The sequence below is a fragment of the Conger conger genome, chromosome 2 (assembly GCF_963514075.1).
Source record: "Conger conger chromosome 2, fConCon1.1, whole genome shotgun sequence".
NCBI lineage: Eukaryota > Metazoa > Chordata > Actinopteri > Anguilliformes > Congridae > Conger > Conger conger.
This window is the reverse complement of record NC_083761.1, coordinates 15,475,609-15,493,928: the sequence shown is the minus strand read 5'-3', so window position 1 is coordinate 15,493,928 and position 18,320 is coordinate 15,475,609. Positions and strand designations below refer to the sequence as shown.

The 18,320-nt window shown below is 44.0% G+C and overlaps 2 protein-coding genes across 2 annotated transcripts in view; one reads left to right on the top strand and one right to left on the bottom strand.

Moving 5' to 3' along the window:
* Nucleotides 1-16,493, top strand: part of fmn2b (formin 2b) — a 68,464-nt gene extending 51,971 nt beyond the window's left edge. Inside the window, exons 15-18 of the mRNA XM_061232948.1 lie at nucleotides 4,338-4,389; nucleotides 5,939-6,088; nucleotides 14,013-14,094; nucleotides 14,507-16,493. Of these exons, the coding sequence (XP_061088932.1) occupies nucleotides 4,338-4,389; nucleotides 5,939-6,088; nucleotides 14,013-14,094; nucleotides 14,507-14,533 (311 nt within the window). The 3' untranslated portion in view covers nucleotides 14,534-16,493. The remainder of the gene's footprint in view (nucleotides 1-4,337; nucleotides 4,390-5,938; nucleotides 6,089-14,012; nucleotides 14,095-14,506) is intronic.
* Nucleotides 16,494-17,507: 1,014 nt separating this feature from the next.
* Nucleotides 17,508-18,043, bottom strand: LOC133122789 (gremlin-2-like). The gene has a single exon (XM_061232949.1). It carries the CDS (start codon nucleotides 18,038-18,040, stop codon nucleotides 17,540-17,542), a length of 501 nt encoding a protein of 166 aa, XP_061088933.1. The 5' UTR covers nucleotides 18,041-18,043; the 3' UTR covers nucleotides 17,508-17,539.
* Nucleotides 18,044-18,320: the final 277 nt, after the last annotated feature.

Here is an 18,320-nt window from a genome sequence, read left to right as displayed (position 1 = left end):
ACTACTATGCGACTTCCGAGAGACACAAGAATACACACAGTGCAAAGAACATTTAAACAAAGGTATATTGTGTTATGTATTTCTGCCTAGTGGAATTGAATTTCCCTCAAGGTGTAACAAAAATGATGAGGTTTCATCAAAGGCTGTCCATCAAAAATAGGAATTTGCCATTTACCATTTCAGGGTGCCGCTGTGTTCAATTAATATTCTTATTTGCGTAGCGCCTTTCCCACACTGCTGTATATATAAAAATTTCTTAAAAACCATAGACGACTTAAAGATGAGAAGAATCTAAGAGCAATTTAAGCAGCCTGTTCTGGGGCCAAACCACATATTACTTTGTAAGCAATTCATAAAACATTAAAATCAACTCGGGTGTGATATGTACTCTGTTTGAGCAAGCTCTTAAGGCATCTCTCCGGATGCATTTCCCTTCGCATCGGAGACTGAAAGAGGCATCGCGCTCTGCTGTCAGAGCTGGAGCGTCGTGGGCCTGGTCGCGATTAGCTGGTCGAGAGGCAGCAGCGCTTAACGCTTTTCAATAATGCCCGCTGACCCCTGAAAGTCCCATTGACCATGAGATTTTTGTAACCCAGTTTTGTCATTAATCTCCGCATGTGACCCATGAAACAGGCCTTGAAGACCTGGGCCTGCATGTCAGGCTTTAGCCTCCTGAGCTGTCTGCCCCCACCACCACCACCAACCCCCCCAGAAAACCCCTGGCCCTGTAAGCACTTTCAGGGCTGTGACGACTCGAGGGCTCCTGATGTGGAGACCCTTAACCACAACCGTGCTCAATTTGTCAAAGTGCACCCGGGGCATTGACCCCCGGTGCCCCGGAGCATCCTGAGGAAGCCCCACTTCCCCCCCACCCCCCCACCCCCGGATTGGGCACGGTGCGCTCCCCTCTCCGGCCGGCTCGAAGAACAGTCACGTTCCGCTCTGTTCCTCTCTCAGACCCACGTTCCCCCTGCGTTCCCCCCCGCTCCCCTTTATGTTTCTCTCTCTCCTAAAAAAAAAAAATAATGCAAATAAACATTCCGTGTCAGCGGCTCTCGGAAAGCTCCGGAGCTGTTTATCCTGCCTGCCTTTTAAAAATGGGCATGATTCATTACAAGTATAATGGGCCCAGATGATAAATCTGTAATATGCACACTTACAGGCACTCATGCGCGCACATACACACACATACAGGCACACGCATACACACAGGCTCTCGTGCGCACACACACAAACACACAAACACACACGCACACACACACACACACACACACACATACATACAAACACACACACGTATGTATATACACGCACACACACATACAGGCACACATGAACACACACATGCACGCACACATACATGCAGGCACACATGAACACACGAACACACACATGTATATATACACACACACACACGTACAGGCACACATGAACACAACAACACACGTATGTATACTCACTCATACACGCATACACAGGTGCGCACACACACATGCATGCAGGCACACATGAACACACCTCAACATACACACACACACGCACACACACACACACACACGCACACGTGCACACACATACACACATACATCCCGTTCTCCCTTATTTGTTTGATTTTTTATTTTTTATTTTTTTTTACTTTTATTCAGTGTTTATTTTTGTGTTTCTAACTGATTGAAGAACCCGACTTGAAAGAAGCCAGCCTCTCTGTCTCTCTGAGCCCCGGTCGTGCCGAGTCCTTCATATTCCAATCATATTCTAATCTGTTACACATGTCTTTTGTTTTTGGTGTTTTTGAGTCCGAGCTAAAGGACGCCTTGGTGAAAGCTTGTCTTTGACGGCGACACTGGGAGACGAACACGCTTTTCATCTGTGTGACGGACCATTTCCTGAGGGCAGGTTCCATTGTTAGGCATGACATGTGACTTGGAGAGCTCCACTTTGAATTCACAACAGACCCTTGTAAGATGGAGAGAAACTTTATATGATGGTTGTTGTTGTTTGTAATCCCCGTGTAAAACTGGCCTACCGCCCCGAACAATGTCAACAGCTGTTATTATCTGACCACGAAACTAGCCTCAGAATATGAGCAACCTTATTTTGTCTTTTCAAAGTTTTTTCTATTGCTTTCTGACCCATATTTTAATTTATTACTACAAAATAGAATATTTGTGGTAGTTTTTGATACAATAAATGTTTGAATTGGATGGTTTTTCAAAACATTCCATTTATATCAGTTATTTCCGTTTGTCAGTTTGACATGTTCATTGAGAATATTATTATATCACTTTCGTAATGAAGGGGTTTTGTCAGAAGTTTATACTGATAATAGATTGATACTGTAAGTACATTAAAGGGATCTGAATGTCATAATTGATGTTTTGCCACAAAAAAAGCTCACATTTGCAAGGAAGTGGAGCATTCCTGCTTCCATCCCCAAGTAGCATGACTACGCTGGACTTTTCAAGTTTTCTACTGGACAGCTAACCTCGGCCAAAAAGAAGAGAAGCAGAGCTGTAGCTGTCTAATATTATAGGAATATTTTTGTTTCATATTAGCACTTTGCTCCTGATGTGTAGTGTTGCCTTTTTCCTTTTTCTACCCAGCTGCAACTTATCAGCCCCAAAAAACACGAGAAAATTCTGTCATCCCAGGAAGCCGTTAGTTTCGTAGGCCATGAGCACACCACACTGCTATCAATGTGGCCAGGATTGAATGACATCTAGAAACCACAGAATGACCGCTCCAAAATTTGACACTGATTTTCTTATACCAGGTTACATGTCCGTATTACACTGATGCCCCCATTTTGGATATTGTTTTGTCCATTAACAACCTTTAATTTGGAAATCTTATTTTTAATTTGGAAATCGTATGCCGGACCATCCTCTGTTCTGATTGATTATCTACAAACAATGGGTACCACATGCAGAAAGATCAATAGGAAGATTTAGTGTAGGGAACAGTAGATCTTCATATTTGACGTGTCAGGAGTGCTTAGATGTGCCTCTGGCTTCAATTACATGGGATGATTTGATATTCCCTGAAAGGAAGGCTGTAGATCAGAGCCGGGAGAGATCTCCTGCCTTCCCCGTTCCTGAATCTTTGGGAAATGGTGTTGGATAACTGTTTGGGATTGTTATGGCTGGGGGGGACCAGCCCTGTTCTGACTGGGAAAGCAGGGAAATGTGCTCCGGGTATGGCCCTGCTTTTCCACTCTCATGATATCCCCTCGCACACGACCATTGATGAGGTGAAGTATTGCGTGTTTTCATGGAAGCCAGATATTGAAATCAAAGAGAGCATGTCTGGAAAGTCTTCTGGTAGTGTTAAATGTCTGCCTTTCCCCCCCATAAATCCCTCTCTCCGCGAATGGCAAAAAACCTCAGAAGCTGAACAATAACAAATGAAATTATGTGGCAGGAGAATTTGTTGTGTAACAGTCCTTCAGAGTAGATCCTTTGAAAATTCCTTGGCTTACTACTGAACCTTCAGACACGCCTCTGGCCTGTAATGCTGTTGCATTGGGTAATGCCTTTCTCAGAGGTACGCTGGACGGAAACACGCAGTATAAATGCTATTTTGTTAGCGATGTCTGGAACGTTCTCTCTGTAGATTTGTGTGTGTGTGCACATGTTACCGTTTGCAATCAGAGGGGAAACGGAGGGGTCCGTCTGGCTTTTGTGGGGCTGCAGCCAGTCTTGGTGTCTTGCAGAGATATAGTACATAAGCACACATAGTACCCAGTGGCTCACTATCCTCATTCATACCCAGCCTCCCTTGGTCATACAAAGAGGGACGTGTGTGTGAAACAGGGCCTGCTGTCACTGGGACTGCCACACTGGGCACCACTGCACCTCTTATCACGCATGCGCTGATAGCCCTTAATCAAGCCTGATTGCAGGCCTTGTTTATACCTGCAGGCTGGAAAGACTTATCACCCAGCGCGTACACTTTTTTTTCAGGACGAAAAAATGTAAACAGTTTATCAGCTGAAAAAGTCGGCAAACAGTTTAATGGTGAGAGGCCAACTTTCCTGCCGCCACTTGAAATGGTCCTGTCAAATAGGACTAATCTCGGCAAACAGCGAGTTTACGGCAAAGCTGATAGCAGCCCTTGCAGCAGGCTGTGTCTGAGGACTTGTAAAATATTAACGACTCGTGTACTATACCGTCTCATGAGGGAATTTTAAACTTATAACCTCCATATAAGTGATTTAATGTTTCAATCAAGGACATCTGTAAGAAGAACTGGGAGAAAGCTAAATATGAAGTGTTGGAAATGTGTCATATTTTGTTGTACCTGATTTTTTTTGATCACAACTGTGTTTCCGTTTACAGCGAAAATCGAACTGGAGGCCCAGGAGACGCAGCTGACTGAGACTCACAAAACGTAAGAGCACCCTTTTGGTAGCCTAGAGCAGTGGGCAGAGCACATTAGCAGGGTCTTGAATTCCAGTTTGTGTCGTCTATCTGTAATGTACATCACTTCATGCAGGAAAAAGCTGTCATTATGAAGACGTTACTTTTCCGAGTACAACATTAACTGTGTTTCGGTGAAAGTTAGGCGAGTATGAATATTTTTAACCAAACAAATTCTATATCCACATAGGCTGGCTGCTGTAAGGCAGGTCTCATTGAAAAGCATTGCGTCAGTTATTGCTCCATTACAGAAAGCTCATGGCTGGTTGTGAGGACCCAGTGAAGGGGTGCAGAAGGCACGGGGTGCCGTGTTTATCTAGCTCTCTCAGGCAGACAGCGGAGGCTCCAGCCTGCTGTTAACTCTGACATGACTTGGAATGCATTAGCCCGAGCCCCAAACAATGAGCTCTTCATGTTATTGATCAAGAGCAACAAAGGAGAGGGTTTGACACAGCATGTGTAAAAAGAAAAAAAAGAGTTGGTTTATTCAACGTTCAACTCGCTGAAAGGGACAAAATTGTATTTTCCCAAAAGCAATTTCCCTGTAGACAAGTACATCTAATTGGAGCTTGAATTAACTTAGTTTTCTGTGAGGAGAGAAAAAAAAAAAAAAAAAAGGAAATATGTGTCTGGAAATGTTGCTGACTGTGAGTGTCTCGTGCAAGCGTTAAACAAGCCCCAATTAAGCGGATTTCTAAATGCTTAGCACAGTCAGCGTAGGCAATATTTTCCCCAGATTTATTCTCAACTTATTGTGCCTATTAGAAGTGTTGTTTAGGTTTTCATAGAATTTTAAAATATGAAATGCTTGTGAGCCCATACCATTGTATGTTCATGTTTTATATTGTGCGTTCACAATAATTCTATTGGAATTATTGCTAAATAATGGTCAATTTGAATAAATTCAATAAAAATGAAAGTTGAATGCAATATTCAATACTGTTAGAAGCATCTAATTGTTATGCATATGAAATTATGTAGGCCCTATATTGAATTTGAAGAGGAGAACATTTTGCTTACGCCTAAAGGACAATCATTTATCTTTAGAGGAGTAATCTTCATCTTTCCTTAGTTTGACTTGATATTATTTTAAAGCCTTGAAATCTACAATGCAGTTCTACAAATATCGTACATTTTACATTTATGGGATATGACATGTAGACAAAACATTTCAAATGATTTAATTGAGTTAGAAAAGAATGCAATAACCATAGCCAGAAGATATGGCTCTAATTTTTGGTGCTTTTGTTTGAAATTTCAGCAAACGCTTAATCTTATATTGTCCGGCATACATTAAATGATAACTGACTCTGTCGGGTTACAAGTGACCTCAAAATAGAATCCCATATTATATACAGAGTAGAAATACCTCTGATCTCTCACTGTTGTCTGGTAAATTTCTAAAGATCTTTTGTGAGATTATGACAATTTCAGAATCATTTTCTTGGATAAACGATAACCTGATTAATAAACTGTTGTTATTTTGGTGCTGACAGTCCTCCTTATTGCTCTGCTTTCAGTTTCTTGGAAATGACCATCTTCTTCTCCGTCAAAGCCAAGATGGGGGAGAAGGAGGTCTCTCCCCACACGTTCTTCTCCGTGTGGCACGAGTTCTCCACCGATTTCAAAGACTTGTGGAAGAAGGAAAACAAACTGATCCTGCAGGAGAGGTAGGAGCCTGTCTTTATCACCTATGAACCCTACATATGAGGGCCCCCCCACCCCCTGCGGTCCCGGAAACCAGGCCAACTTGCCACCTATCATCAGTTTCAATTAGCACACATTTTAGAGATCACGTCAAGGGGCATCGGAATGGTTTATTTTTACAAAGGCGAAAACCGTTTTCATGGAACCGATGTTGGCTCGCCCAAAATTCACAACATGTAACTTTCCTCTTAGACAATCTACCAGGAATGCGAAATAGCGCGCTCGATTTAACGTCCCCAATATATTTTGTTCCCGGAATAAAATGGAACATGTTACACTACTGTTTTTCTCCCCCAGCTTTGGGTGTTTAGATGTGAGGAATTGATTTATTTATGACTGCAGACCCAAAGGCTCGCGACCGCTCTTTAAATGTTGTGAAAGCGCTGCGGCTCTTTTCTTTCTTTTTTTGGGCTTAAAAAGTGCTGTTTTCAGAGATCCCTCTGTCTGTGCTGAGCCCTGGCAGAGCACTGATTTAATGTGGCATTACCTCAAATACCTGTGCCTGCCATCCCCTCTGTTCTTTTCGACATTTGTTTGCAATAAAATCCTCGGTTAGGAGAAAACGACAGGCCTCCTCACCTTCTCCCAGTTTCAGGCCTGTGTTTCACTCCTGAAATATGTTTTCCCTCCTGGCAAGCTATCTGTCAGCCTTGCGTTGGAAAATTAAGACCCCAGTGCAGGGTCAGATTTGTTATACCGTGCACTTTGCACTGCTTGGAATGATATAGAAGCCCTTTGTTGTGACAACAGAAGGTGCAGGCAACCGCATTCCTAAAATGACTTGCTTTTCCGTGGAATGCCAGCGCATTGCTACTTCAGGCGAGGGTGTTTTGAGCCAACATGGCAGTCTCCCTCTGAACTTGCCCTCAGTGAGGTCAAACTCTGGTTGTTGGCAGTACTGTTCCCTCTGGTGGATCACAGCAGACAGAGAGGGTTTGGGTGGTGGGGGGATTGGGGGGGGGGGGGGGGGTGGCAGCAAAGGGCAGTTTTGGCCGTCTTCTGAGAAGGGGGCCGGAACTTCACTAGCATCTCTCTGAATAAATTTCCTTTGTTGTAAAAATAACTTTGATTTATTCAGAAGATGTTTGGAGAAGATTTGTTGAGGGCTAATGAATATGATTCAGCTGATTGCATCTGGAAGATGTTAGCCTCACGTTGCTTCAATGGGGATAATATTTTGCAATAGCATTGCTGTGAACTGAAAATAGCCGGTGTGGTTATGTGCATCATTTGCTGTAAATATTAAATAAGTTGATATCAAACATTTGTTCTTCTGAGGTACTAGAGAAGAAAGGAGACTGGAAAGTTGCCCAATATAAGCATTCAATCCCTGGAGCTTGGCTTATCTTTACACACGAGTTTCCCATAACATGTACCACATGTTTAATATTAGATTATATCTGCCTCATTAAAATTCATTGAAAAGGGGAAAGCCGGTGAAATGAACCAAATCTATTGTTTTAACCTGAATAATAAAATGAGCGCATGATTGGTTCCGTGAGCTTCCAGTGGTGTGATGAGGTTTCCCGATAACGCGAGAATCAACAAATACAAATTAGCCCGTACTGCTGAATGGCGATAAGGCTCGTTCTTAATATTATTTTTATTTGAAATCTACTTCAAATTGTCAGGGATATCTGCTTGGGATCTGGGGGATTTTTTGTTTCTTTAACCTTTTGCTTTCTGACATGGTTTGCATGTCTACTGTAGAACCCGAAATAATGAACATTAATAATATTTACTGTAAATGATTGAGGGTTTTTCCAGTAAAAACCAAAAAGTCCTCAATTGGCATTCATAAACATCGTAGTGTTCAGTTATTGCATATTTCCTGAAAAAATTCATTAAATTATTTACATTGATTATCTGCCAATGTTGTAATGCCTAAAAAAACGTTTTAAATTTATTCTGTAAATGCTGCATACTCTCTTAACTTTATTAAGTTAAGGGTAGTTGTTGTTTTTTTTTTGTTTTTTTTTCCAGGTCTGTGTGGGAAGGTATAGTTGGAAGACTTTCTTTATGGTCAAAGCGGATTTAAAATAGGTTAAGGAGAAGGTGTTTCAGAAATGGCCCCTTGACTTGCGGAGTTTGGTGATATTGTGGCCAAACTCACTGTCTCATAAAGACTCAACCGTCCCTTTGGTGGCAGTGGTGTGGCTGTGGCTGGCGATATTGTGGTGAAACTCACTGTCTCGGAAGGACTTGGCAGTGCTTAGCCATCCCTTTGGTGGCTGCAGTGTGGCTGTGGCTGGCGATATTGTGGTGAAACTCGCTGTCTCAGAAGGACTCTGCAGTGCTTAGCCGTCCCTTTGGTGGCTGCAGTGTGGCTGTGGCTGGTGATATTGTGGTGAAACTCGCTGTCTCAGAAGGACTCGGCAGTGCTTATCCGTCCCTTTGGTGGCTGCGGGGTGGCTGTAGGAGCGGTGACCTCGGCCTTCCAGAGGGCTCTTAGCGAGGAGCGTCTGACAGCTTGCCTCTTTCACAGGGACTCTTAAGTGATATTCCGCAATGCCCTGGAGCAACCGGCTCCATCGGATGGATAACTTCCCACAGTCCAGCGCCGCGGTGTTGCGTTTCTCCCCACATTAGTTACCCCTTAATCAGGAGATCTCACTGCCAGTGTGTTTGCCTTCCCTTTCCGACGGCACCTAAAGCCCTGAAGAATTCCCCCCCGCCCCCCGGCCCCCTATGTCACTATCCGTTAATTTGTCACGAGTCGTCAGGCTCGTAACCGGGGCGTAAAGGTGTGCAACTGCCGAGCCTGCCCGGAGCCAGGGGAAATGAATCCGTCTCCGTCTGACACGGATACTTATTTAGACTAAAGTTATTAATGTGAAGTGGCTGGCGCGAGGCTCTCTGCTCAGCGCTCTGAATGATGGGAAAGCGTTTCGCCGAGTGCTGATAAAGTGCGCAGACACAGGCGGGAGACGGTTCAAATGATTCTGGCTCTTTCAGCATCAAGATATGACCTTTCCAGCAGGACGGTCTGCTCGTCTAGAGTTCCTTCAGGTGTGTGCGTGCGTGCGTGCGTGCGTGCACTCAATGGCTGCAGTCACAGGTGAAGTAGGCTCGTCTTTGGATTTGCACACTGCCAAAGGCATCCTATGCACTCCTGGTTTATGAAGTCCATGATGCGCCACTGTATACATCCTAATGCGCATTACAAGAACTAATTTCTCAGTTTGAGTCTGAATCTTGTATTTAAGCATTCTTACCTCATTCTCAAGGCTACTCTTTAGCATCATGTATTAAAGCCAAGCATTCCCATGACTCAGATCATGTTTGTTGCAGCACACATGAAGTTCAGACATCAGACTGACTCAAATTTCTGAAAGGCTTGCCACTGTCTAATCATTATCTAACAGTGAAGTCACTTGATGTAAAATGAAATATATATATAAAAAAACCCTTAAACATTATTATTATTATTATTATTATTATCATTAAAGAACCACAAATACGGTAAGTTTTCCTGCTAAATCTCTGGATTGCACTCTCCATGCAGATGAAGCACATGAACCCGTCTTGAGTATGCTAACCGTAAGGAGGACTTGTGGCTATATTTCATCTTAGCCAGAATAACAATCAAGTGTTACTGTAGCCTTCTGTCAGGAAATGATCGGTTCCCCCAAAAGCGAGTCTTCTGCTTTGTCTCCAGCATGTCCCCTGCCTGACACTCTGGAAGCAGTGTCTGTAATTGCTCCTGCTAAGCTTTTACAGCTGAAGACTCCCTGGTAATTGTCAGGACTTTGTGATTACTTTGCCGCCTTAATTATTTTGCAGGAGAAAGTTCTGGAACGGAGCGTGACCCCCTGAAGAAGCAGGCCATATTTGGCCCTGCGCTCTCAGGTCCGCGCCGGCAGGTCTCGGGGTCCAAACCTCTGACCTTCCTGAGCTTAGCAACATGGGGCCGTATCATTTTAAGTGCCGAAGGGGAAAACGCAAGAGGGGAACCTTGTTGTGCAGCCATTCTTTTTTCTCAATGGCTCCTGATGTTTTTTTTTTTGTTTTTTTTTTGTGCTGTGTGGTGTTTAAAGTAACCCGCTACTGATGGGTCTGGGTCTCACGGCTGGAGAAGTTTCAGTCGGCTTGGCTGGCTCTTGTGGACGCCCCATAATTCTCCCCCATGTAAACACTTCAGGCAACGTGCATGGCCCGGAGAGACTATACACTTAGCAACCAAATTCATCTTCACAATATGGTCTGTTTTCTTTTTCCTTCAAAAGGAGAGACACAGCATTCCCAAACGGGTTTTTAAGGAAGGTGAATTTCAGATGGGAGCAGGTCGCCACTCCTTTGTGTAACAAGAAAGGACACATTCCAGATTATCAGAAATTCATCATTTTTTCTTTCTTTTTTTTTTCTTTTAATTCAGCTATGGACAATAGCTTTTTTTTATTTTTATAACCACATTGACCTCAATTTGCAGCCTTTTTGCTACAATGAAGCGAAAATGCAAAAAAGAACGGAGTCAACACCAGTTCAATCACAAACTCCATTTCTAAGCATCTTACGATTTGCTGCATACATAAGGTGTGAGACAGGATTCATTGAGACACTATTCGATGCACATGAGCTTTCAGAATATTATTAAGTGCTCATATATGTAGGCCTTCCCTGTCCTCTGAGGTCAAAGGCATATCATCCAGCGTAATGGAAATTATTTGAGTATATTTTCCTTTGGTCCAGTGGCGGCTCATGTTTGCACCAATTAGAACTATTTATTTCAACAATGATTCCGCATTGAAGAGAGGAAATTAGGAGTTAAGAGGTCAGGGAAATGAACAATAAAATCCACATCATCGTACCACCTCTCCCCTTTCATATTACAGTACTGTATGTGGAGTAATGTGACTCGACTCAGTAAAGGAGGTATCATCGCACAGCTCACAACTTCACAAGATGCTTAAAAGTAGGAGTAGCTGTGAAAATGAATGCAAATGAACGGGATGATTTATTGTGGGTAGCTAAAGCAGTGACTTCTGGATTCTGTATTTACAACATCACGTATGGTTCGAAGATAGCTAGCTATGCACTATAGCGCGACTAAAAGCTAAGGTGCCTACATTAAATTACATCTGCATCCATCCATTCTTCTCTTCTATGAAACTACTCTACCGATCAAAACAATATCCCATTTTAATTCTTGTTCTGTTTGAAGATCACATTCTGTTTTGTCAGATTTACCTTCAGGTGATTGCTTTGATTTACTTATTTTAGTGGCCTGTGCCAAGGTTGAAGAATCTGGGGGGGGTATATCACAAAGTTGGATTGGATAACTGTGCTGAGTAAAACCCGGAAACGCTTGCTGTATCCCACACGACAAAAGCAGCCACACAGCCAATGGCACTTTCTTTCTTTTTTACAACATCATCAACCTGGTTCTCTTGCAAATGTACTCATAATAAAGCCAAAGGTAAATACAATTTGTGTTCGGTCTCCGCTCACGCAAACCAGCTTTGCGTTCGCTTTTCTCTGATTTTCACGAGTAAGATGAGAGAGACGGTGAACGAAGAGTATTAATAAGCACATGAATATGCATTCAGTTTCATTATTTCAATGAAATAGTTTTGCTGCATAAAATATAATAATTTTCTGTTGGTGCAGAAATTGATGCTGTAATGCTGGACAGGCATGAACTCGCTAACAGGAGGTTTTAAAAAGGTCCTGGCTTTCTGGTGTTAAACCTCCCACATAAAGCTCCTGTCTGCATTTTGCACCTAGTTGACACCCCCAGCCCTATCTCCCTGCTCCCAAATACTCAGATCCCTTCACAGCAGTGGCTGGTGGGCTTGTTTTTACACCCAGGTCACTTCTAGGTGAGAACCTGTGACAATCTCTCACCAAACTTTGAAGGCTGATTAATCAAAACCACTTCTGTCAGACACACATATTTGACCCATACCTCAAAAATGGATTGGTCAATCCCAACAAGTGACCTCATTTTATAGCTCTGGTCTTGTAGTTTTACATCAACTGAAAAAGAAAAACATCTACATTTTCACTGATACCCCCCTTTACCACATCCACTCACATATCTGCTTTATAGGGTTAGTCATACAGTACACCAGCAGTGTGTGACAAGCTCGCTGAGGTTGTGAAAGTGTTGGGAGTTATCAGGAAAAGAAAATGTGAAGAGGTTGGCTTTAATAACTTCCGACCGCAGAGATTAAGAAACGGGAACGGGGAGCTCCGTCGGGTCCAATTAGGGGCGGCGTGGAAGAGATATCTGCTCCCAGCCACCCTTCCAGTAAGCAGCCACCCGCCTCATTTACTGTAGACACGATGGTGGGTGTTACGGGGGCAGGTTACTGTAAAAAGTACTGTAAACAGAAAGCACAGAGGGTGAGAATCGCAGGCCTCCACTGCCAGTTTCCAGTGGAAAACCGGCCCCTGCCACGAACCATTACCACCCAGCATCTTGCGCTAGTGTCCTGCTATTGTCTTTGGGCTTCTTTGCATTATTCTTTTTAATCCCTAGTTTATGTCCTCTGATGTAATTGCGGGAGATGGTAGGAAGTTGTCATGTAGTCGGTTGTAATGTTTTGACCATATATGCCCCCTCCTTCACTGTGCACAGGCCTTTATGCAATATGTGCATGTACGATTTTTTTTTTTTTTTTTTTTTTTTTTTTTTTTTTTAAGGGTTCATTTCAGTTGAAAAAATGTGCTGTTTAGTCTAACGATCTTGAAATAACTTGTGTGATTTATGTAGTCACCTTCGATTGTATTTATACAGTAGTTGGACTCCCTACCACCCCCCCATATGTGGTTTGAGCTTTTCTTCTTTTTTTGTTTTTTAAGAATTCTTGCTCCCCTTCCTCACAAACGATGATTTACATTCTTGTCTTTGATCGTGATCTTGATTACGGCGTTAATAACAGAGATCTGACCCTTAATTAGCAATAATAACACTAATAATGTCGCTGGAGAAAAGCAAGAGTTTGGCATTTCCTTTCACGCTAATGAGGAAATGGCAAGAGAGGGCTGTCTGGAGCGGTTTTTGGGGGCTGCTCATTGGCCCCCGAGGGGCAGGGCCTCAGGGACCCGCAGTGGGACCGGGGCCCCGGGCTGTTGCTGCTCTCGCTCTGCGGCCTTATGGGATGCCCCCTGTATTGGCGTCTCACGTGTGTCCCTCAGGAAGAATAATCATGGAAGGCTCGGGCCCTTGCCCCAACCCCTCCCCGGCTGGGCTTCATAAAGCGATTACCCTCGCGTGTGACCTGCACATGTTTGAATGCACTGTCCCCCGGCCCCCAGGTCTGGGAGGGCCAGTCTCGGTCACGGGCCCCTGACGCAGCCTATTTCCGATATCTGAATGTAGGCGTGCCCTCTCTGAGATTGCTGGCGCACAGAGGGCCTTACTTACAGGACGGATTAGCATGTTTTTTGGAATGCACTGCTGTAACCTCTAGTACCAGGTTGCCCCGCTGTACCTGGTATGGGTGTCGTTCATCCTTTTGTTTGTTGGGGGAAAGCCACCTATTCACTACAGATCCCATCATCCCCGGGGAATGATCTGCCACAGGCAGGGGGGACGCGATTGCTCACGGTGTTTCTGGGGACTGGTGTCACGCTGTGTTAGGATGTGAGAGTCCTGTCGCTGAGGGACTCCACCGCTTTGTACTGCCAGCTCTGTCCACGCTTTGGCACACTTCAAACTGCAGGAATTACTTGACTACGATTTCAGCCCTGGTCAGAGGTCTTTTGCCAAACCAGGATTATGCGCTTGTGTTGTTGTTTGAACACACATGCTTGTGCCCATGCACCTCAATTTGTCCTTCATTATAGGTGGGCCTATATTCTCAAATAACTATTTTCTCAATAATCCAGTGATATAACTGTCTGCCTGATAGAAGGTAATTTTGTGTCCTTTTTTTGCCACAGATTGAAAGCCGCGGAGGAGTGCTTCAGACAAGCGAAGGAGAAGGCTTCTTACAGTGTCAAACCCAAGCATGCCTCTGGGATAGTAAGTGCCCTTTCTGAGGAAGAGAGACGACTGGTCAGAAACCAGGGAGCTTGGTTGAATTTGGTTGAATTTGGATACATGTAAACTTTTTTTAGATGTATACAACCTTGTATAGCCATGTTGAGTGTAAATAGTATTAATGTATATAGTGAAATTATTTTAATCTGTGTATATCCATTGTTAATTCTGTTGGATTAAATGCCATTATAGTTAATTTGTCTGACTACTCATGAAAGCAGTTTAAAATGCCTTAAATGCCCAAATCAGAAATAAGTCATCAAAAAAGCATTTTGAATACGTTTCTAATGTACAGCTCAAGACCTTTGCATTCTGGTATCAAAAATGCCCCGTCCTTGCATGCATATGTGAAAGGTCCATAGTGCATTACTCATCGAGCTACTTTTTCCCACAGAAAGCAAAGCTGGGCATGAAGATCTGACTGGCACCAGAGTTGGGGATGATGACTACGTTTTCTTTTTAAAGACTCGCTTTCCAGGAAACCGTTTCACAGACTATTGAAACGAATGGAAAAACAAAAACAGCAGTGTTTTTTTGCGAACTCTAGCACTTAGCCTGTCATTTTAATCTAAGTGAGTTCTCTCTCTCTAAATTGCTATTTTTTTTCTCCTCCCTGTGCTGTGGGCATTGTCCCCCTGCCATCCAAGCACCTTGCTTTGTTATAAACGCACACAGCTCTGATTGGAAGGTCACTTGGTCACATGGTTGAGTCAGCGGTATATATATAGACTCTGACCTAAGAGAACTTGGACAAGACCCTGGATGGCACTTGTTCTTTGTGGATTGAAAAGCAGAGCAACTGAGCCCTTCACAGCTGGCCAGCACACACAGACACATACACACACACACACCGGCACACATGGACGCAGACATACTGTATACACATACACAACTTCTTAAATTCATCCAGACTTAATATTCTGGTGACTTCCTGTAATGATTTGCCAAACTGTCAATGTATTCAGGTTGCTCTGACCCTTTAGAATCCACTCCAGCAACTTTTTTTTCTCCTGTTTGTTTGGTTTAAGCAATATGAAAGTGTGTCTGGTTCAAGCCAATACAGCAACAAAAATATGTGCGTGTCAAAAACATGTAAAATATGTGTATAGATGTATGAAAAGTGACCTCATTGTATTTTGTAATGGAGGGGGAGAGAGAGGTGCTTCAACGCGAGCTGCAGTAATTCGTTCAGGCTAACCCAGTCTAGATGGCAGTATAGCTGTTGTTATGATCTTGGTGAAAGTAACACTTTTTTTAATCAGGTGGTCAGATGCTTGTATTAATAGCTTGGCTACCCCCTTCTTCAGTACTACTTTAAGCCCCAGATTTTAGCAGCAAGTGCCCTGTTGGCAGTCTTCTCTATCTCACAATCGCATCATTTTGACAGGGAGAAAGTAGTCACGGAGCCAATACTATATCACCTCGGGTTTTGCTTAAACCTGTCCCATGTGTTCAGCTATAAAGTGAACTAAACAACAGAAAAGGAGCTGGCCTTTCATTCCCATGAAATATCCAATAGCCATTGGCTTTATACGCCGTGAATACTCCCGTGTAGAGCAGTCCAAGCCATGGCATTTGTGCTGTAGACCCTCTGAAATAACAGTAGACTTTCAGTCTGAAAATGGCTTGGTTCCAAAGCCAGAGTCCAAAACCAAAGTCAGATTCAAGGAAATGTGACTTCTGTATCCATTTACAATCTGGAAAAGCTATCGTTTTGTGGATCTTTACTTCCATGAAAGACCGTAACGGTCCGGGCATGAAGTGAGCAAATCCCCTCAGCCGAGCCATTGAATGAATTGCAGATGATTTAATTATTCGGTTTAGAGACATGAATCAAACATTTAGATTTATTCTCATCGTATCTTAGTTATGAAGAACCAAGCAAGATTATGGTACATCATGGTCTACTAAACAGCAAGACGTGTTTTGTACGGAACCAGCAGTTTGTTATTTGAGCGTCACACTCTCCATACAGATATTTAAAGTAGTACTTGCATCAGAATACAATACTTGACTGGGTTACTTAGACTATTTAAAGATGCTATTCTATCTATGTTTTTATCTATGTAAAGTAGTATTCAACTCTGTCTTTTTTTTTGCTTTTATTTGTCCCAGCATGTTGGTTCTGTGCCCCAATGTTTTCATCACTAAACAGTCCTGGAGTTGAAGGTGTATCCCCATGTGTGCAATAAGTGTTTCTAATTGGATTTTTTTTTTTTTTTTTTGAAAAGTTTAATTTATATAAAATAAACATATAAATAAATGTAGTGTTTTATTGTACATTTCAGACTGTTACATAAGGACATGTCATGATTGCCACTTGAGGGGACAACTACCAGAAGAACTACATTGCAGTTGTCCTCTGCTTCCTCTTCCTGTGACATTCTGTGTGTGGCCAGTTTGACTAAACAAATACTAGTCAAGAATCTCAGTATAATGTAGTGGTTCCTGAACTGAATTTATACACCAAAGACTGCGGGTTTGAATCCGTATGGTAGCATACCTGTTGTGCCCTTGAACAAGAATCTTAATCTCGGTTTTCTGTTAATATTTGACTGTACAAATGTAGAAATGGACAAGTCACAAGTTAAGTCGCCCAGAAATAGAGGATCTCATGAATTCATGTTGGGTTGATGAGTCACATCTGGCAGCAATGACAAAATTACGAACACCCAGGCAAAATACTCACACTTCAGGACAAAAAAAGAAACGAGGGGGTTCTACATGAAATAGATTTAATATATAATTAATAATTTTGTCTCTAGATATATATACATTTTATTGTACGGTACCATAGTTTAAGGATCTCCTTTATGCATTCTCACTATAGTGATACTGTATGTTGTTCTCCGATGGGCTGGCTGATGGCTGGGACCACAGGTGGTCTCGGGTTGGAGGGGGCAGGGATCTTTGGGGCCAGCTGCTTCTGCGGTCTGTTCCTCTGTACGCTACATTGTTCTCAGTCCAGGGAGATCAGTTAAGCAGGGCGTACTCTCTTATCACCCTCAGACTCATTAGGTGCTGCGCTATCAGTTTGGCACCACGTTTGTGTCGCGTCTCGGGCCTCAGTGTAACGCGAGAGTCAGAGGCCTGACGCTGGCCCCCCGCTCCGTCTCCGGGGCCCAGGAACGAGCTCCAGCTCACTCGTCTTTACTCTACGGTCGCGCCGCCAATAGCCGAATGGGGGGGTACACACGCCAGGGCCCGTGTGGTGTCTGCCAAACTTCACCCCTGTGCCCTTCAGCTTCCCAGATGCACCGTCCAGGTCCACGTCCTCAGCAAAAATGCTCGTCTGTTCCCCTTTATATGACAAAGTCTGCTTAAGAGCTCTCCTTTAAGAAGAAATAAGAAGTCAAGCGGAGGGAGATAGGGTGGGGAGGGAAGGGGCAGGGAGAGGGGGGGCGCGGGGTGAGGGGGGCGACGAGCTTCACTGCTTGTCGGACTCGCTGACGTTGACGGAAATGCAGCGGCACTCCTTGACCCGCTGGATCTTGCGGTGGCGGAAGGCTGGCTGCAGGTCGGGGCAGTCCAGCTCCACGGTGAGCGTAGTGAACCGGTGCGGCCGGCAGAAGGCGCAGGACTGGAAGGACTCCTGCTCCTTCTTGACGTGCCGCGGGATGTAGAAGGAGTTGCACTGGCCGTAGCAGAAGCGGTTGATGACCGTGCGGCTCAGGCAGCCCTCCTCGCTCACGGTCTGCCGCAGGGGCTGCGTCTTGCACCAGTCGCTCTTCAGGTACTTCCTCTCCGTCACCACCAGCGCCTCCTGGCTGGAGGCCAGCACCTCCTGCTTGCGCGCGCGCTTGTCCGAGGTGTTGCCGTTGCCCTTGTAGGGCGAGGGGATGGAGCCCGGGGGCCGGTGCTTCCTGCTCTCCACCACGCCGCACAGGGCGCCCGCCAGCAGCACGGACAGAACCAACCGCCAGTACATCCTGGAGGAGAGGAGAGGGGGAACCGTGAGCATTCACAAAGTACACAGCAACAGGGTGACCGTGGTGTTTAATGGAGAATGTGGAATCCTACAGCCGTATGATGTTATTTAATGTACAATGTGCCCCCATGAACAATGGATGCGTCCATGAACAATTTTCATGAAAGAAGTTGGAGGGCTATGGATAATTATTTTCAATATCAGGTTTGACGCCATACATTCCTACTTACGTGAAGTATGGTCCATCACTAGTTGTCTGTAATATTATGCATCTAGTATA